Source organism: Eumetopias jubatus, unplaced genomic scaffold, assembly GCF_037043125.1.
Source record: "Eumetopias jubatus isolate StellerSeaLion01/CBP00866 unplaced genomic scaffold, mEumJub1_p1.0 scaffold_14, whole genome shotgun sequence".
NCBI classification, from domain to species: domain Eukaryota; kingdom Metazoa; phylum Chordata; class Mammalia; order Carnivora; family Otariidae; genus Eumetopias; species Eumetopias jubatus.
Window position 1 is genome coordinate 65099723 of NW_028274820.1, and position 15225 is coordinate 65114947.

At 38.1% G+C, this 15225-nt stretch overlaps 1 protein-coding gene across 1 annotated transcript in view; it reads left to right on the forward strand.

Moving 5' to 3' along the window:
- BBS9 (Bardet-Biedl syndrome 9) overlaps nucleotides 1-15225 on the forward strand; it is a 470178-nt gene that overhangs the window by 209802 nt on the left and 245151 nt on the right. The window contains exon 17 of the mRNA XM_028092268.1: nucleotides 9244-9339. Within this exon, the coding sequence (XP_027948069.1) occupies nucleotides 9244-9339 (96 nt within the window). The remainder of the gene's footprint in view (nucleotides 1-9243; nucleotides 9340-15225) is intronic.

Sequence of the window (15225 nt, forward strand, 5' to 3'; positions counted from 1 at the left end):
AAGCAGCAAGAGCTGATGTAGAAGCTGCAGCAAGTTTTCCAGAAGATCTAGCTAAAATAATTAATGCAGGCGGCTACAATAAACAACAGATTTTCAGTGTAGATGTAACAGCCTTATACTGGAAGAAGATGCCATCTAGGACTTTCATAGAGAGGAGAACTCAGTGCTTGGCTTCAAAGCTTCATAGGACAGGCTGACTCTCTTATTAGGGACTAATGCACCTAATGATTAAGTTGAAGTCGGTGTTCACTGACTGTTCCAAAAATCCTAGGACCCTTAAGAATTATGCTAAATCTACTCTGCCTGTGCTCTGTGCATTAAACAACAAAGCCTGGATGACAGCACATCTGTTTACAACATGGCTAACTAAATATTTTAAACCCACTGTTGAGAACTACTGCTCAGAAAAAAAAATTCCTTTCAAAATATTACCACTTATTGACAGTGTACCTGGTCACCCAAGAGCTCTGATGGAGATAGACAATGAGATTAATGTTGTTTTCATGCGTGCTAACACAATATCCATTCTGCAGCCCATCAATCAAGGAGTCATTTCAACTTTCAAGTCTTATTATTAAAAAAATACATTTCTTAAGGCTGTAGCTGCTATAGAGAATGATTTCTCTGATGGATCTGGGAAAAGTAAATTGAAAGCCTTCTGGAAAAAATTCACTATTTCAGAACCATTGTGATTCATAGAAAGGTCAAGATACCACCATGAGCAGCAGTTTGGAAGAAGTTGATTTCAGCCCTCATGGGTGACTTGCAGAGGTTCAAGACTTCAGTGGAGGAAGTAACTGCAGACGTGGTGGAATATCAAGAGAACTGGAATTAGAAGTGGAGCCTGAAGATGTGACTAAATTGCTGCCATCTCATGATAAAGGGATCCTTATAAGGGATGGGGAGTTGCTTCTTTTTGATGAGCAAAGAAAGTGGTTTCTTGAGATGGAATCTGTTCCTGGTGAAGATGCTGTGAAGATTGTTGAAATGATAACAAAGGATTTAGAATATTACACAAACTTAGTTGATAAAGCAGCAGAAGGGTTTTTGAGGATTGACTTCAATTTTGAAAGAAATTCTACTGTGGGTAAAATACTATCAAGCAGCATTGCATGCTACAGAGAAATCTTTTTTGAAAGGATGTGACACACTTCATTGTTGCCTCATTTTAAGAAATTGTCACAACTGTCCAAACCTTCAGCAACCTCCATCCTGATCAGTCAGCAGCCATCAACACTGAGGCAAGACCCTCCACCAACAAAAATCACAACTTGCTGAAAGCTCAGATGATGGTTAGCATTTTTTAGCAATGAAGTATTTTTTAATTAAGGTATGTACATTGTATTTTTAGATATAATGTTGCATAATTAATAGACTATAGTATAGGGTAAATGTAAGTTTTATAGGTACTGAGAAACCAAAAAATTCATTGACATGCTTTATTGCAATATTTGGTATTTTATGGTCGTCTGGAACCAAACCCACAGTATCTGTGAGGTATGCCTATACATAGATATACAACTGTTTTTGTATATCGATCTTGTATTATGCAACATTGTTAAACTACTTACTGGTCCTACTAGCCTTTTTTGTACATTTATTCAGATTTCTACATAATGATTATGTTATCTGCAAATGAAAACATTTTACTTCTTCCTTTCCAATCTAGAAATTCTGTTTGTTTCTTGCTAGCATTTTATCTAGGCTAAAACCTCTGGGACAATGTTGAATAGAAATGGCAGAGTGGATGTTCAGGCTTTCACCATTAAGTATGTTTTAATTGTAGGTAGTCTATAGATGTCCTATACCATTTGAGGAAGTTCCCTTCTATACCAAGTTTGCGAGAGTTTGTTTTATATTGGATTTTCTCAATGCTTTTTCTACATTGAGATATTTGTAATCTTTTTTTTAGACTATTTATAGGTGAATTAAACTGATACTTTTTTTGACTTAAAAATTTTTAAATTATTATATTTTATTTATTTTTTGAAGATTTTATTTATTTGACAGAGAGAGAGAGAGACAGTGAGAGAGGGAAAACAAGCAGGGGGAATGGGAGAGGGAGAAGCAGGCTTCCCCCTGAGCAGGGAGCCCGATGTGGAACTTGATCTAAGGACCCTGGGATTGTAACCTGAGTCGAAGGCAGACGCCCAATGACTGAGCCACCCAGTCGCCCCTTATTTTTGTTTTTTAAAGATTTTATTTATTTGAGAGAGGGAGGGAGAGGGAGGGAGAGAGAGCACGCACACAAGCAGGGGGGAGGGGCAGAGGGAGAAGGAGAGGCAGGCTTCTCACTGAGCAGAGAACCCAATATGGGACTTGATCCCAGGACCCTGAGATCATGACTAGAGCTGAAGGCAGATGCTTAGCCAGCTGAGTCACCCAGACGCCCCTTGACTTTAAGTATAGTTGACACAATGTTACATTAGTTTCAGGCGTACAAGATAGTGATTCAACAACTGTGTATATTGCGTACAAGATAGTGATTCAACAACTGTGTATATTATGCTTTGCTCATAAGTGTATACATTGATTAATTTTTGGATTTTAGCATAATTGGGCATTCTTGATATAAATCACACTGAAAGATGTATTGTCCTTTCTTTCTTTTTTTTTTTTTTTAAGATTTTATTTATTTATTTGACAGAGAGAGAGAAAGAGCACGAATGGGGCGAGGGGCAGAGGGAGAAGCAGACTCCACTGAGCAGGGAGCCAGATGCCGGACTCAATCCCGGGACTCTGGGATCATGTCCTGGGCTAAGGCAGATGTTTAACTGACCGAGCCACCCAGTCGCCCCTGTATTATCCTTTCAATATACTATTTGATTCAACTTACTAATGTTTAGTTTAGAATTTTTACATCTGTGTTCATGAGGGATATTAATCTATAATTTTATTTCTTTTTTAAAAAAAGATTTATTTATTTGAGAGAGAGAGAGCACGTGTGGGGGGTAGGGGGCTGGGGGCAGAGAGAGAGGGAAAGAATCTTAAGCAGATTCCCTGCTGAGCATGGAGCCTGATGTGGGGTTCGTTCTAAGGACCCTGAGATCATGACCTGAGCCAAAATCAAGAGTGGGATGCTTAACCATCTGAGCCACCCAGGCACCCCTTGTTTTATTTTTATTTTTCTTATGCTTGGGGTTTGTTAAGATTTTTTGATCTGTAGTTTATAATTTTCATCCAATTTGTAAATATTTTGGTCATTATTTTTTCAAAATTTTTCCCCTCTCTTTGTAGCTGTCTCCTCTCTGGCACTCTGCCCTGTGAACTTTTGATACTTTAGCCTTCCCAGACTCCCAACTCCGTGTCTTCAACTTGGGGAGAATGTTAGGTTGCACCTGGGTTTCCCCTCCCTGTGTTGTGTCTTGGAAATTTTCTCTAGGCAGTAGGCTGGGGCAATCAGAGGGCTCACTTTGTTCTTTGTTTGTCAGGGATCACTGTTGTTCATTTCCTGGTCTCCAGTGTCTTCAAAAACGTTTCATATATTTTGTCCCATTTTTTAGTTGTTATAAGTAGAAGGGTAAATTTGGCCCTAGTTTCTTCATCTTGGCCTGAAGTGAAAGTCTTCAATGTTATAATTTTTATTTGTTTTTGAGTCAGGATTCAAATGTGGTTCATTTATTGTAATTTTTGATATGAATTTTTTATCTCTTTTTCTATAGGTTTCCCACTTCTATTTTTAATTTGCAGTTGATTTGTTAAAGAGTAAGATGATTTTTTCCTGTGAGTTTCCCACACTCTGAATTTTCCTGATTACATCCCTGTGATGTTTAATATTTTCTTTGTCCCCTTTATTGCCTGTTAACTGGTAGTTGCATCTAGAGGTATTAGAGTCAGGATTGATTATTTTGGCCACACTGCTTCCATGAATTGGTAGTATATACTTTCAGCAGGGAGTACATATTATCTGTTTGTATCTCACTCTCTTTCTTTTTTTGTATATAATAACCATTGATTTTAATGCTGAGATCTATTAAATTTATCGAGGTTGAAAAATGATGATATCTATTTTTTTCAAGCTTTCTTTAATATTTTGCTAGGTTATTTCTGTACAGAGAACTTTGCCCTTACCTACTATTGGCTATGTGGTGCAGTTGGAGTAGGAGCATCTGGATAAATGTTTTGTTCTTTTTCTTACTGATTTTTATTTTTATTTTATTATTTTTTTATTATGTTATGTTAATCACCATACATTACATCATCAGTTTTTGATGTAGTGTTCCATGATTCATGGTTTGTGTATAACACCCAGTGCTCCATGCAAAATGTGCACTCTTTAATACACATCACCAGGCTAACCCATCCCCCACCTCCCTCCCCTCTAGAACCCTCAGTTTGTTTCTCAGAGTCCACAGTCTCTCATGATTCATCTCCCCCTCCGATTTCCCCCCCTTCATTCTTCCCCTCCTACTGTTTTCTTCTTCTTCTTCTTTTTTAACATATCATGTGTTATTTGTTTCAGAGGTACAGATCTGTGATTCAACAGTCTTGCACAATTCACAGCGCTCACCATAGCACATACCCTCCCCAATGTCTATCACCTAGCCACCCCATCCCTCCCACTCCCCACCACTCCAGCAACCCTCAGTTTGTTTCCTGAGATTAAGAATTCCTCATATCTGTGAGGTCATATGATACATGTCTTTCTCTGATTGACTTATTTCACTCAGCATAACACCCTCCAGTTCTATCCATGTCATTGCAAATGGCAGGATCTCATTCCTTTTGATGGATGCATAATATTTCATTGTATATATGTTACCACTTCTTCTTTATCCATTCACCTGTCTATGGACATCTTGGCTCTTTCCACAGTTTGGCTATTGTGGACATTGCTGCTATAAACATCAGGGTACACGTACCCCTTTGGATCCCTACAAGATCCCTTTGTATCTTTGGGGTAAATACCCAGTAGTGCAATTGCTGGATCGTATGGTAGCTCTCTTTTCAACTTTTTGAAGAACCTCCATACTGTTTTCCAGAGTGGTTGCACCAGCTTGCATTCCCACCAACAGTGTAGGAGGGTTCCCCTTTCTCCGCATCCCCGCCAACATCTGTCGTTTCATGACTTGTTAATTTTAGCCATTCTGACTGGTGTGAGGTGATACCTCATTGAGGTTTTGATTTGGAATTCCCTGATGCCAAGCGATGTTGAGCACTTTTTCATGTGTCTGTTGGCCATTTGCATGTCTTCTTTGGAAAAATGTCTGTTCACGTCTTTTGCCCATTTCTTGATTGGATCATTTGTTCTTTGGGTGTTGAGTTTAAGAAGTTCTTTATAGATTTAGGATACTAGCCCTTTATCTGATATGTCATTTGCAAATATCTTCTCCCACTCTGTCGGTTGTCTTTTGGTTTTGTTGACTATTTCCTTTGCTCTGCAAGAGCTTTTTATCTTGATGACGTCCCAATAGTTCATTCTTGCCCTGGCTTCCCTTGCCTTTGGCGATGTTTCTAGGAAGAAGTTGTTGCAGCTGAGGTCGAAGAGGTTGCTGCCTGTGTTCTCCTTTAGGATTTTGATGGACTCCTGTCTCACATTTAGGTCTTTCAACCATTTGAGTCTATTTTTGTGTGTGGTGTAAGGAAACGGTCCAGTTTCATTCTTCTGCATGTGGCTGTCCAATTTTCCCAACACCATTTGTTGAAGAGACTGTCTTTTTTCCATTGGACATTTTTCCCCGTTGAGAATGATATTTGCTGTGGGTTTTTCATAGATGACTTTTATGATGTTGAGGTATGTACCCTCTATCCCTATACTCTGAAGAGTTTTGATCAAGAAAGGATGCTGTACTTTGTCAAATGCTTTTTCTGCACCTATTGAGAGGATCATATGGTTATTGTTCTTTCTTTTGTTAATGTATTGTATCACATTGATTGATTTGCGGATATTGAACCAACCTTGCAGCCCAGGGATAAATCCCACTTGTTCGTGGTGAATAATCCTTTTAATGTACTGTTGGATCCTATTGGCTAGTATTTTGGTGAGAATTTTTGCATCCATGTTCATCAAGGATATTGGTCTGTAATTCTCCTTTTTGATGGGGTCTTTGTCTGGTTTGGGGATCAAGGTAATGGTGGCCTCATAAAACGAGTGTGGAAGTTTTCCTTCCATTTCTATTTTTTGGAACAGTTTCAGGAGAATAGGTATTAATTCTTCTTTAAATGTTTGGTAGAATTCCCCTGGGAAGCCATCTGGCCCTGGGCTTTTGTTTGTTGGGAGATTTTGGATGACTGCTTTAGTTTCCTTAGTGGTTATAGGTCTGTTCAGGTTTTCTGTTGCTTCCTGGTTCAGTTTTGGTAGTTGATACTTCTCTAGGAATGCATCCATTTTTTTCCAGATTATCTAATTTGCTGGCATAGAGTTGCTCATAATATGTTCTTAGAATTGTTTGTATTTCTTTGGTGTTGGTTGTGATCTCTCCTCTTTCATTCATGATTTTGTTGATTTGGGTCATTTCTCTTTTCTTTTGGATAAGTCTGGCCAGGGGTTTATCAGTCCTGTTAATTCTTTCAAAGAACCAGCACCTAGTTTCGTTGATCTGTTCTACTGTTCTTTTGGTTTCTATTTCATTGGTTTCTGCTCTGATCTTTATTATTTCTCTTCTCCTGCTGGGTTTAGGCTTTATTTGCTGTTCTTTCTCCAGCTCCTTTAGGTGTAGGGTTAGATTGTGTATCTGAGACCTTTCTTGTTTCTTGGGAAGGGCTTGTATTGCTATGTACTTTCCTCTCAGGACTGCCTTTGCTGTATCCCAAAGATTTTGAACAGTTGTGTTTTCATTTTCATTGGTTTCCATGAATTTTTTAAATTCTTCTTTAATTTTCTGGTTGACCCATTCATTCTTTAGTAGGATGCTCTTTAGCCTCCATGTATTTGAGTTCTTTCCAACTTTCCTCTTGTGATTGCGTTCTAGTTTCAAAGCATTGTGGTCTGAAAATATGCAGGGAATGATATACACTAAACAAATCAGAAAAGACCTGAATCCAGGAGAAAAGAAAGGGAAAGAAAGGAAAAAGAAAAAGATAAACAAACCAAAAACAACAATAAAAAAAACAGAATATGATCAAATATGATCCGGCTGATGCATAGATCAGTGCCACACACTAGAGTTTGGGCGCATTTTGGTCTGTTAGAAGAAAGTGCCTCCCAAAATTTTAAAGAAAGAAAAGCTTACGTATGTACAAAAATAAGGGTTAGTACAATGAAGGTATGGAATATAACTGTAAAGATGAAAAGTATAAAAGATTTTATAAAAGGAATTGATAAGTTGTTTGAAAAAAGAAAGAAGAGGATTTAAAAAAAAAAGGGAGAGAATGTGATCAGGCAGGAGACTAGAACAAAGCCATACACTAGAGATTTAGGGTATATTTTGATCTTTTAGAAGACAGTGTATCTCAAAATTTTAAAGAGAGAACAACTTATATATATATATATATATATATATATATATATATATATATATATATATATACCAAAAATAAGGGTAACTACATGAAAGGATAGAATATGAGGATAAAAATGAAAAATGAAAAATATTTTTTTAAAAAGGGAGTGATAAGATGTTGGTTGAAAAGAGGAAAAAGAAAAATTCAAAAAAAAAGTTAAAAAAAGATTAACTTTGAAAGACTAATGAATCATGGTAAAAAAGCCATGAATTCTATGTGCTGTATTCCCCTAGCGCTGGAGTTCTGCCATTCTCATTGACCGGTAAACTTGGTCTTGGCTTGCTGGCCATTCTTGCTGATCTTCTGGGGGAGAGGCCTGTTGCCATGGTTCCCAAATTTCTTTGCTGGAGGCGGAATTGCCCTGCCCTTGCCGGTCTGGACTAAGTAATCTGCTCTGGTTTTCTCTCAGGAGCTTTTGTTCCCTGCAAGCTCTCGGTACAGCTTTGGAGGACCAGAGTGAAAATGGCGGCCTCCCAATCTCCACCCTGGAGGAGCGGAGAACTCGGGGGCCCACTCCTCAGTGCGCCCCCAGAGAAAAGCAGTCAATCACTCCCATCTCCCAGTCTCTGGCCACACTCTGTTCTCACCCGGCCTGTGACCGAGCGTTTCTATCTCTGGCACCCGACCCGTGTGGAGTCTCCAAACCCAGCAGATCCCTGCGGTGTGCTCCCGCGCCGCTCCTCCCGGGGGAGGAAGGAGAGTCTCCCCGGATCTGCCGCTTGTTGGGTCCCTACTGGAGGAGCAGGGGCCCGACTGCTCCGCAGATCACGGTTTATGGCCACCCCAAGCTGACAGCCTGCGCCTTGGCTCTGTCTCTGCAGCCGGCTTCCCTGCTCCTATACCTGGGAGTTCTGCTGCACTCAGGCACCTTCGGTCTTCCTGTGACCCCGAGGACCCTGAGACCCCACTGTCCCGCAAGGGTTCCACCTCCCGCTTAGCCACTGGAGTGACTGTCCCTCAGTGGAACCGACTTCTAAAAGTTCCGATTTTGTGCTCCGCGGGTCTAGCACTTGCCAGAAGTGGCTGATGGAGGCCCCCTCCCCTGACGTCTACCCTCCCGAATATCGCCTCGGATTCACTTCTCCGCACGTCCTGCCTTCCAGAAAGTGGTCACTTTTCTGTTCAGAGAGTTGTTGCTATTCTTCTCTTCGATCTCCTGTTGAGTTTGTAGGTGTTCAGAATGGTTTGATCCCTATCCAGCTGAATTCCTGGGACCAGATGAAATCCAGGTCTCCTACTCCTCCACCGTCTTGCTCCGCCCTATCTTACTGATTTTTAAAAATATTGAGTTGAAAAAAAAATAAAAATAAAAATATTGAGTTGATTCTCTAGAAGCCTCCATTAGTGGGCATTTGGCCTTTTCTGTTTTTAGATCAATATGAACTCATGCCTTTAGATGTTTTTGATGTGTTTCACTTTTTTGATACTCAAATATTTTCATCTCTGGCCAGTAATCTCTTTTAGTTTGCTTTTATTTTCATACTACTCTGCTAGTCAGTGATAGTTTCCTTGCTTTCTGGTGTGACAGGTATTTGAGGTTTATCTTGTGCATTTCCTGCCTCAAACCTAGAATGAAGCAGTAGAAGGAAGGAAATTAAATGTTTTAAGAATGTTATTGTGAGGGAGAGATTTAAGCAGTTGGGAATTACCGTGGAAATCAGCTTATATATTCTAATTTATACATGGGCTTTCAGCTTGACTGGTAACATAGAAAATACTTGCCATCAACTAAACTTCCTATTTCAAACATTAAGTGTTTTTCTTTGTGGTCATGCAAGGTGATTTTTTTTTTCTTTGTAGGCTTTGCCAATCTGTCAGAAGATGATCAGGTGAATGTAATGGGTTTTCACTTCTTAGGAGGTTCTCGAGTTACTCTTCTTGCGTCTAAAACCTCTCGTAAGTAAAACTATGGTATTAATGCTTTTGAAATTTTCCATTGAGTACACTGCATCACAGATCATCATCACATCACGATTTCTGCAAAGGATATGTTCAGTTCATTATTGAAAACAAAGAGCCATGGTATTAAGTATTTAGGACATAAAAGTTATGAAGATAGGATCCTGTTTTATTAGAGATATGTAACTTTGGTTTTGGGGATTAGGAGAGTTTGAGAGAGAAATTTAAAGAATTGAAAATATTGTTGAGATAGGTATATGGTGAACTAGGTTTTAGGAACTATTAGAAACTGGAATTAATTTGTGTGTGTATGTATATTCATACGTCCTCCTTTTGGATATTGGCAAAGATGAAGGTGAAAGTGTGAATAGCTTCTGCTGACACTAATCTCAGTAGAATGAAAAGAGTAATTATGTAGTCAAGTTTGAATTTCAGATGTAAATATTCTTCATTGATTTCGTTGCTTCATCTGAGAATAATAGTTGAAACTACTCAATGTAAAACTGACTTTTGATGTATGTGGGATACTGAAGCTGCTAAACTCATTGAGTTATATACACCTTCATGGAAATAAAGTAAATATTAAGAAAATAGTGTTTAACAAATTTTAGGAACACTAAGGGTATTAGTGTGAATAAATGCATATATTGATATTTATATGTTAAAAAAGTCTGGCTCAGTACACTCCAATTTTTAAATCTCTGCAGTTTGTGCAATGGGCTTCCACTTTCTACTTTATGCATTTGCAGTTTTAGTTGGTTATTTCTTGCACCATCAGAAGATATAGTAAAATAGGGACATATTCCTTTTGAAAAATGAAGGTGTTAGCAGGAGGAATATAAACACATCCCTATTTTAGAAACTAACAATGTTACAGTTCTGGAATATATAGATTGGGGGCTGGTGAAATAGACTTGGATACAACTAAAAATTCTAGAATAAGGCATAGAAATCAAAGATAATTCTTAAAAGAATGAGAGAATTCTGTACTTTTCATGGTCTTTTTAAGTTGTTTTTTTTTTAAGATTTTTATTTATTTATTGAGAGAGAGAGAGAATGGTATAGAGAGAGCATGAGAGGGAAGAAGGTCAGAGGGAGAAGCAGACTCCCTGCTGAGCAGGGAGCCCGATGCGGGACTCGATCCAGGGACTCCAGGATCATGACCTGAGCGGAAGGCAGTCGCTCAAACAACTGAGCCACCCAGGCACCCTTCATGGTCTTTTTGATTGGTTATGATTGCAGTCCTTTTTGCATTGGCACCATTTTGTTTTGATTAGATTTAATCTTCAGTTGGATGATGGGATTATTTTAGTACATTTCTCTTTGTTAAACTGTTCTCTTTAGTTAAACTAAAAAAATTATTGCCAGCATTTCCTTGGGAAACTGTACACATCTGTTCAGCTTCACTTGATAATGCTGTAATGATGAATCTGAAATTGAGATTATTAAAAAAAGGCAAAAATTATTCTTGATGCAAGTGGGAATACTTATGTCCTAATTTGTTCTTTTTTAGATAAGGTAACTCTTAGAGCATTGCTGTTGCCCATGATTACCTTATTGTTTCTAAATTTCACCAAATATCCAGATATATAACTGATTTTCTCATCTGAAATAATCTGAATATATGGCATTCATCTGAATATATGGCAGTGCCTTCATAGCCATAGAATGGGCAGACTAAATAATAGAATAAGACAGGACCTTTTAAATAAGGAACAAATGAGCTATGTAACCTGAAACCTGAATAGTAGCTATTACAATTCCTTGAAGGTTTTTTGGCTTCAGTGACACACAGAATTCTACCCAGGAAATGCCCTTTGGTGATAAAGGGAGGTAGGTATGAAGAGAGTAGTTTTCTGGGGTTGAGGCAGATGTTGGTGCTCTCGCTTGCTGTATCAGAGTGTTCCTCCCCAAGAAAGGAATGAAGTAATTTGTATCCAGTCTGTGTTTGGCATCTTTCTTTTTTATGAAAAGCACATAGTTTTTGGTTTAGAAATCTGAATTGACAGAAAAAAGTCCTACATATGGAAAGAACGCAATATTTTTTTCCCTCGTAAACTGCCAAGTGCTTTGTCAGTTGCCTTTGGATATTGGGTAGTATTTTCTGTGGGCTCCACATATTCATCTCTTTTTAAAACCTGCCTGATAATTAACCAAGCCTTGAAGTGTGCTGATGGTAATTTTAGTTCAATTTCCTGATTAGTTATAGATCAGCCAAAGCAGACAAGAGAAAAGCAAATGAAGTTCATTGGCTAAGATACCAAATCACATTCTCTGGGGGAACTGAATAGGTTTTTATTTTCAGAAAATAGAGTACTGCTTCAATGTAATCAGAGTTTATTATGTGAGTTCTGGAAAAACAAAGTGTTGAAGATAAAAATACTTAGGAGAAACAGTCTTTACTAGAGAAATTTCTGAAAATGATTTCCAGAGTTCTAAACTCAAAATAGTAAGACAGGTGATGGCTATGTTTGTTACCTTGATTGTAGTGATAGTTTTATGAGTGTATGCATATGTCCAAATTCATCAAATTGTATACATTAAATACATGCAGTTTTTTGTATGTCAGTTATACCTCTGTAAAGTTGTTAAAAATAATAAGACAGGTCAAATTTTATGAGATCAAATATTTTTATAATCAGAATTGTAAATATTTGTACTTGAAAGTTGATTATTTTGACTGATTCAGTACAGTGGGATTTCAGAAGGAATATGCCATTACCTAAATGTGTATATATGCCTGCCATGCTACTTTCCTAAACTCCATTTCCAGTGACTTATTCCCTCATACAACAAACACTGCCACCTCCCTCTCCTTCCTCTCTCTCCCTTTCTCTCTCTATTTTTCTTGGTGTTTATCTGTTTCTATTTTTTGCTTGCTTCCTTGCTTTCTTTTTTTCTTTCTTTCTTTCTTCCCTTCCTTCTTATGTTCAATTAGCCAACATATAACAACACATCATTAGTTTTTGATGTACTGTTCAATGATTCCTTAGTTGTTTCATTTTTTAAATTAATTTATTTGAGAGAGGGAGAGCACATGAGCTGGGGGAGGGGCAGAGGGAAAGGGAGAGTATCTCAAGCAGACTCCCTGCTGAGCATGGAGCCTGATGTGGGACTTGTTCTCAGGACCTTGAGATCATGACTTGAGCCGGAATCAAGAGTCGGATGGATGCTCAACCAACTGAGCAACCCATGTTCCCCCCGTTTCTATTTTGATCTTTATCTGTACTATATCTATTTGTACCTTGCCTTATTTCCACTTGTTTCTTTAAGGATTAAAAATAGTTTACAAGTTTCCAAAATATGAAAGGTGAAAATAAATAGTTGAAGGAAACAGAAAGAGAAAATAAGAGCAGGAAATTAATAAAGATATGAATAAGATTAACACTCAGAAATATATACTGTTCAGTCGATAGGGTGCAGACTCAAAGTAATAAGAAAACATTTGAGTTCCAATTTTCAGAATGTTCGAAGGATAAAATCAAATAAGTTGCTTAGGAGATGCACAGCCTTTATTGATTCTGAGTCCAGAATGAAATTTCTGAATTCACAAGGACAACTTCTTCGGTAATGTCTCTATAGCTTATTTTTATAATTATAATGTTATGTAATTACAACTTATGAGTAACAAATTTCATAGAGCTTTAAAAATAAGGATGAACGCAATTTACTGAATATAATACTGTCTCAGCCCACATCAGTGCAGTCTGAGCAGGATTTTAATCCAGGGATAAATTTAGAGTATCTAGTGTTACAAGTTTTTAGTATCTAGTATTTTCACTAAGAATTGGACAACCAAAGGGCTCCTGGGCGGCTCATTCATTTAGGTGTCTGCCTTCGGCTCAGGTCATGATCTCAGGGCCTTGGGATCCAGCCCCACGTTGGGCTCCCTGCTCAGCTGAGAGTCTGCTTCCCCCTCTCCCTCTGCCTTTTCCCTCAAATAAATAAATAAAGTCTTTTTTTTTTTAAGTCTTAAAAAAAAAAGTAAAAGCACTTAGTAATTCAGAAGTGAGATGTAGCTGGAAGGAGTTGTGGGTTTGTTTTATTTTATTTATTTAAAAAAATTTTTAAAGATTTTATTTATTTATTTATTTAACAGAGAGAGAGAGAGAGAGAGAGAGAGAGAGAGAGAGAGAGAGCACAAGCAGGGGGAGTGGCAGGCAGAGCAGGCAGAGCAGAGGGAGAAGCAGGCTCCCTGCTATGAGCCTGATGTGGGACTCGATCTCAGGACCCTGGGATCATGACCTGAGCTGAAGGCAGATGCTTAATCGACTGAGCCACACAGGCACCCTTGTTTTGTTTTAAAATGATCACTATTAGAACATACTTAAATAATAATTGAAAAGATTGAGTTCAGTGGGAGAGGCTCATGATTAGGAAAAAGAAGGGGACTCACAAAGCAATGAAGTCCTTGAGAAGGAGAAACAATGTGGGTTGCAGAGGTTGGGGACAGGGGAGATTGAAGGATAGGCCTTTCTAACTTTACTGTGACAGGAGGGATTGGATGTAGGTCCAGTGAGATTTTGTAGATTTGTTGTTGGGATGATAAAGGAGCTCTGGTGGTGTCTAAATTGGAAAAAAAGTTATGATATTGGTGTCTTGGAGAATAAGAAAGCAAGCTCATGAAAGGATAAGGCAATTTTGAGTACCCATTTGAAGTTTCAAATCCTGAATTTTGAAGTGAAACCAAGTCATCCCAAGACAATTTTCTCTGGCAGTGATTTGTTTACTAGCATCCAAGCAACTAAATTCAGGAGTGGGACTTTGAAGCAGATAATTGCAAGTAAAATATTTTTTGTGAGACTGATTATAATAATGGACTACCAAATCTAAGCTGTTGAGAGAAATAATGATTAGAGAAAATTGATACATGGTGAAAAATTAATGGGGTCAATGGATCACGAGTCTTAATAAGGTTGAAGAAGTGTCATAGTGGCAGTTGTAGAACAACAGTTGAACTAGAAGAACAAAAGGTCGTGGTCAGAGAATGAATGAGATGTTAATGTCAGGGTTCAGAGGAACTGCAGGTTCTGACAAAGACAAGGTAATCAGACAAGGTGTGACCTTGGGGAGTGGATTGTGAAGATGCGAGAAGACTAATGGAGACAGGGCTTTCAAGGAAATGAGGTGTCATAGCTATGGATATTAAAAGAGCCTGTTTGATGTTACTATAATAAGTGAGAAAAAGAAGCACATTCAGATACATTATTGTGAAATTTTAGAGCACTAAGGATCCAGAACATATTCTCTATGATTAGAGAGGAAGAAACGCTACACAAGAAAGCATTTTAACTTATCAGCAAAATCCTTAGATATTAGAGGACAATGGAAAATTTTCCCCAAGATCTGAAGGAAATGATTTTCAAGTTAGATTTTCGTGCCTTGCTAAACTGGTAGCTAGCAGTGAATGCTGAGTAAGCATGTACTCTCAGTGTCACAAGTAGGGCTAAGCAATTGCAAATAGCAAATTTATGTAGCCTCAGGTAGGCCTTTGGAAAATGGGAAAGATAGCTAACACAATGAACATTTCAATATCCTGAAAGATTTTAATATACTGGAAAGAGCGATTGGATTGATTAAGGTCAAGCGTAAAAGTCATTTGCTTGTCTGTTTTGATTATTTTACTTTCAGATATAATGAAAAAATTATAGTTATGTATGTGAATAAGGCTTGGGCCTTGAAAAAGGCTTTCTTTTTGCACCTGCCCAAAAGAAAGCGTATATGATCTTGAACTCTGTTAACTAAAATATATTTAGAACAAGGAAAGTAAGGGTCTTCCTCTGTTTCATCTGAGTAGGTTATACCTTTGTTCATTTTTCATTCAGCAGACATAGTAGATAAAAAGACAGTCATGGCTCCTGTGGAGTTCCTGGACTAATGGGA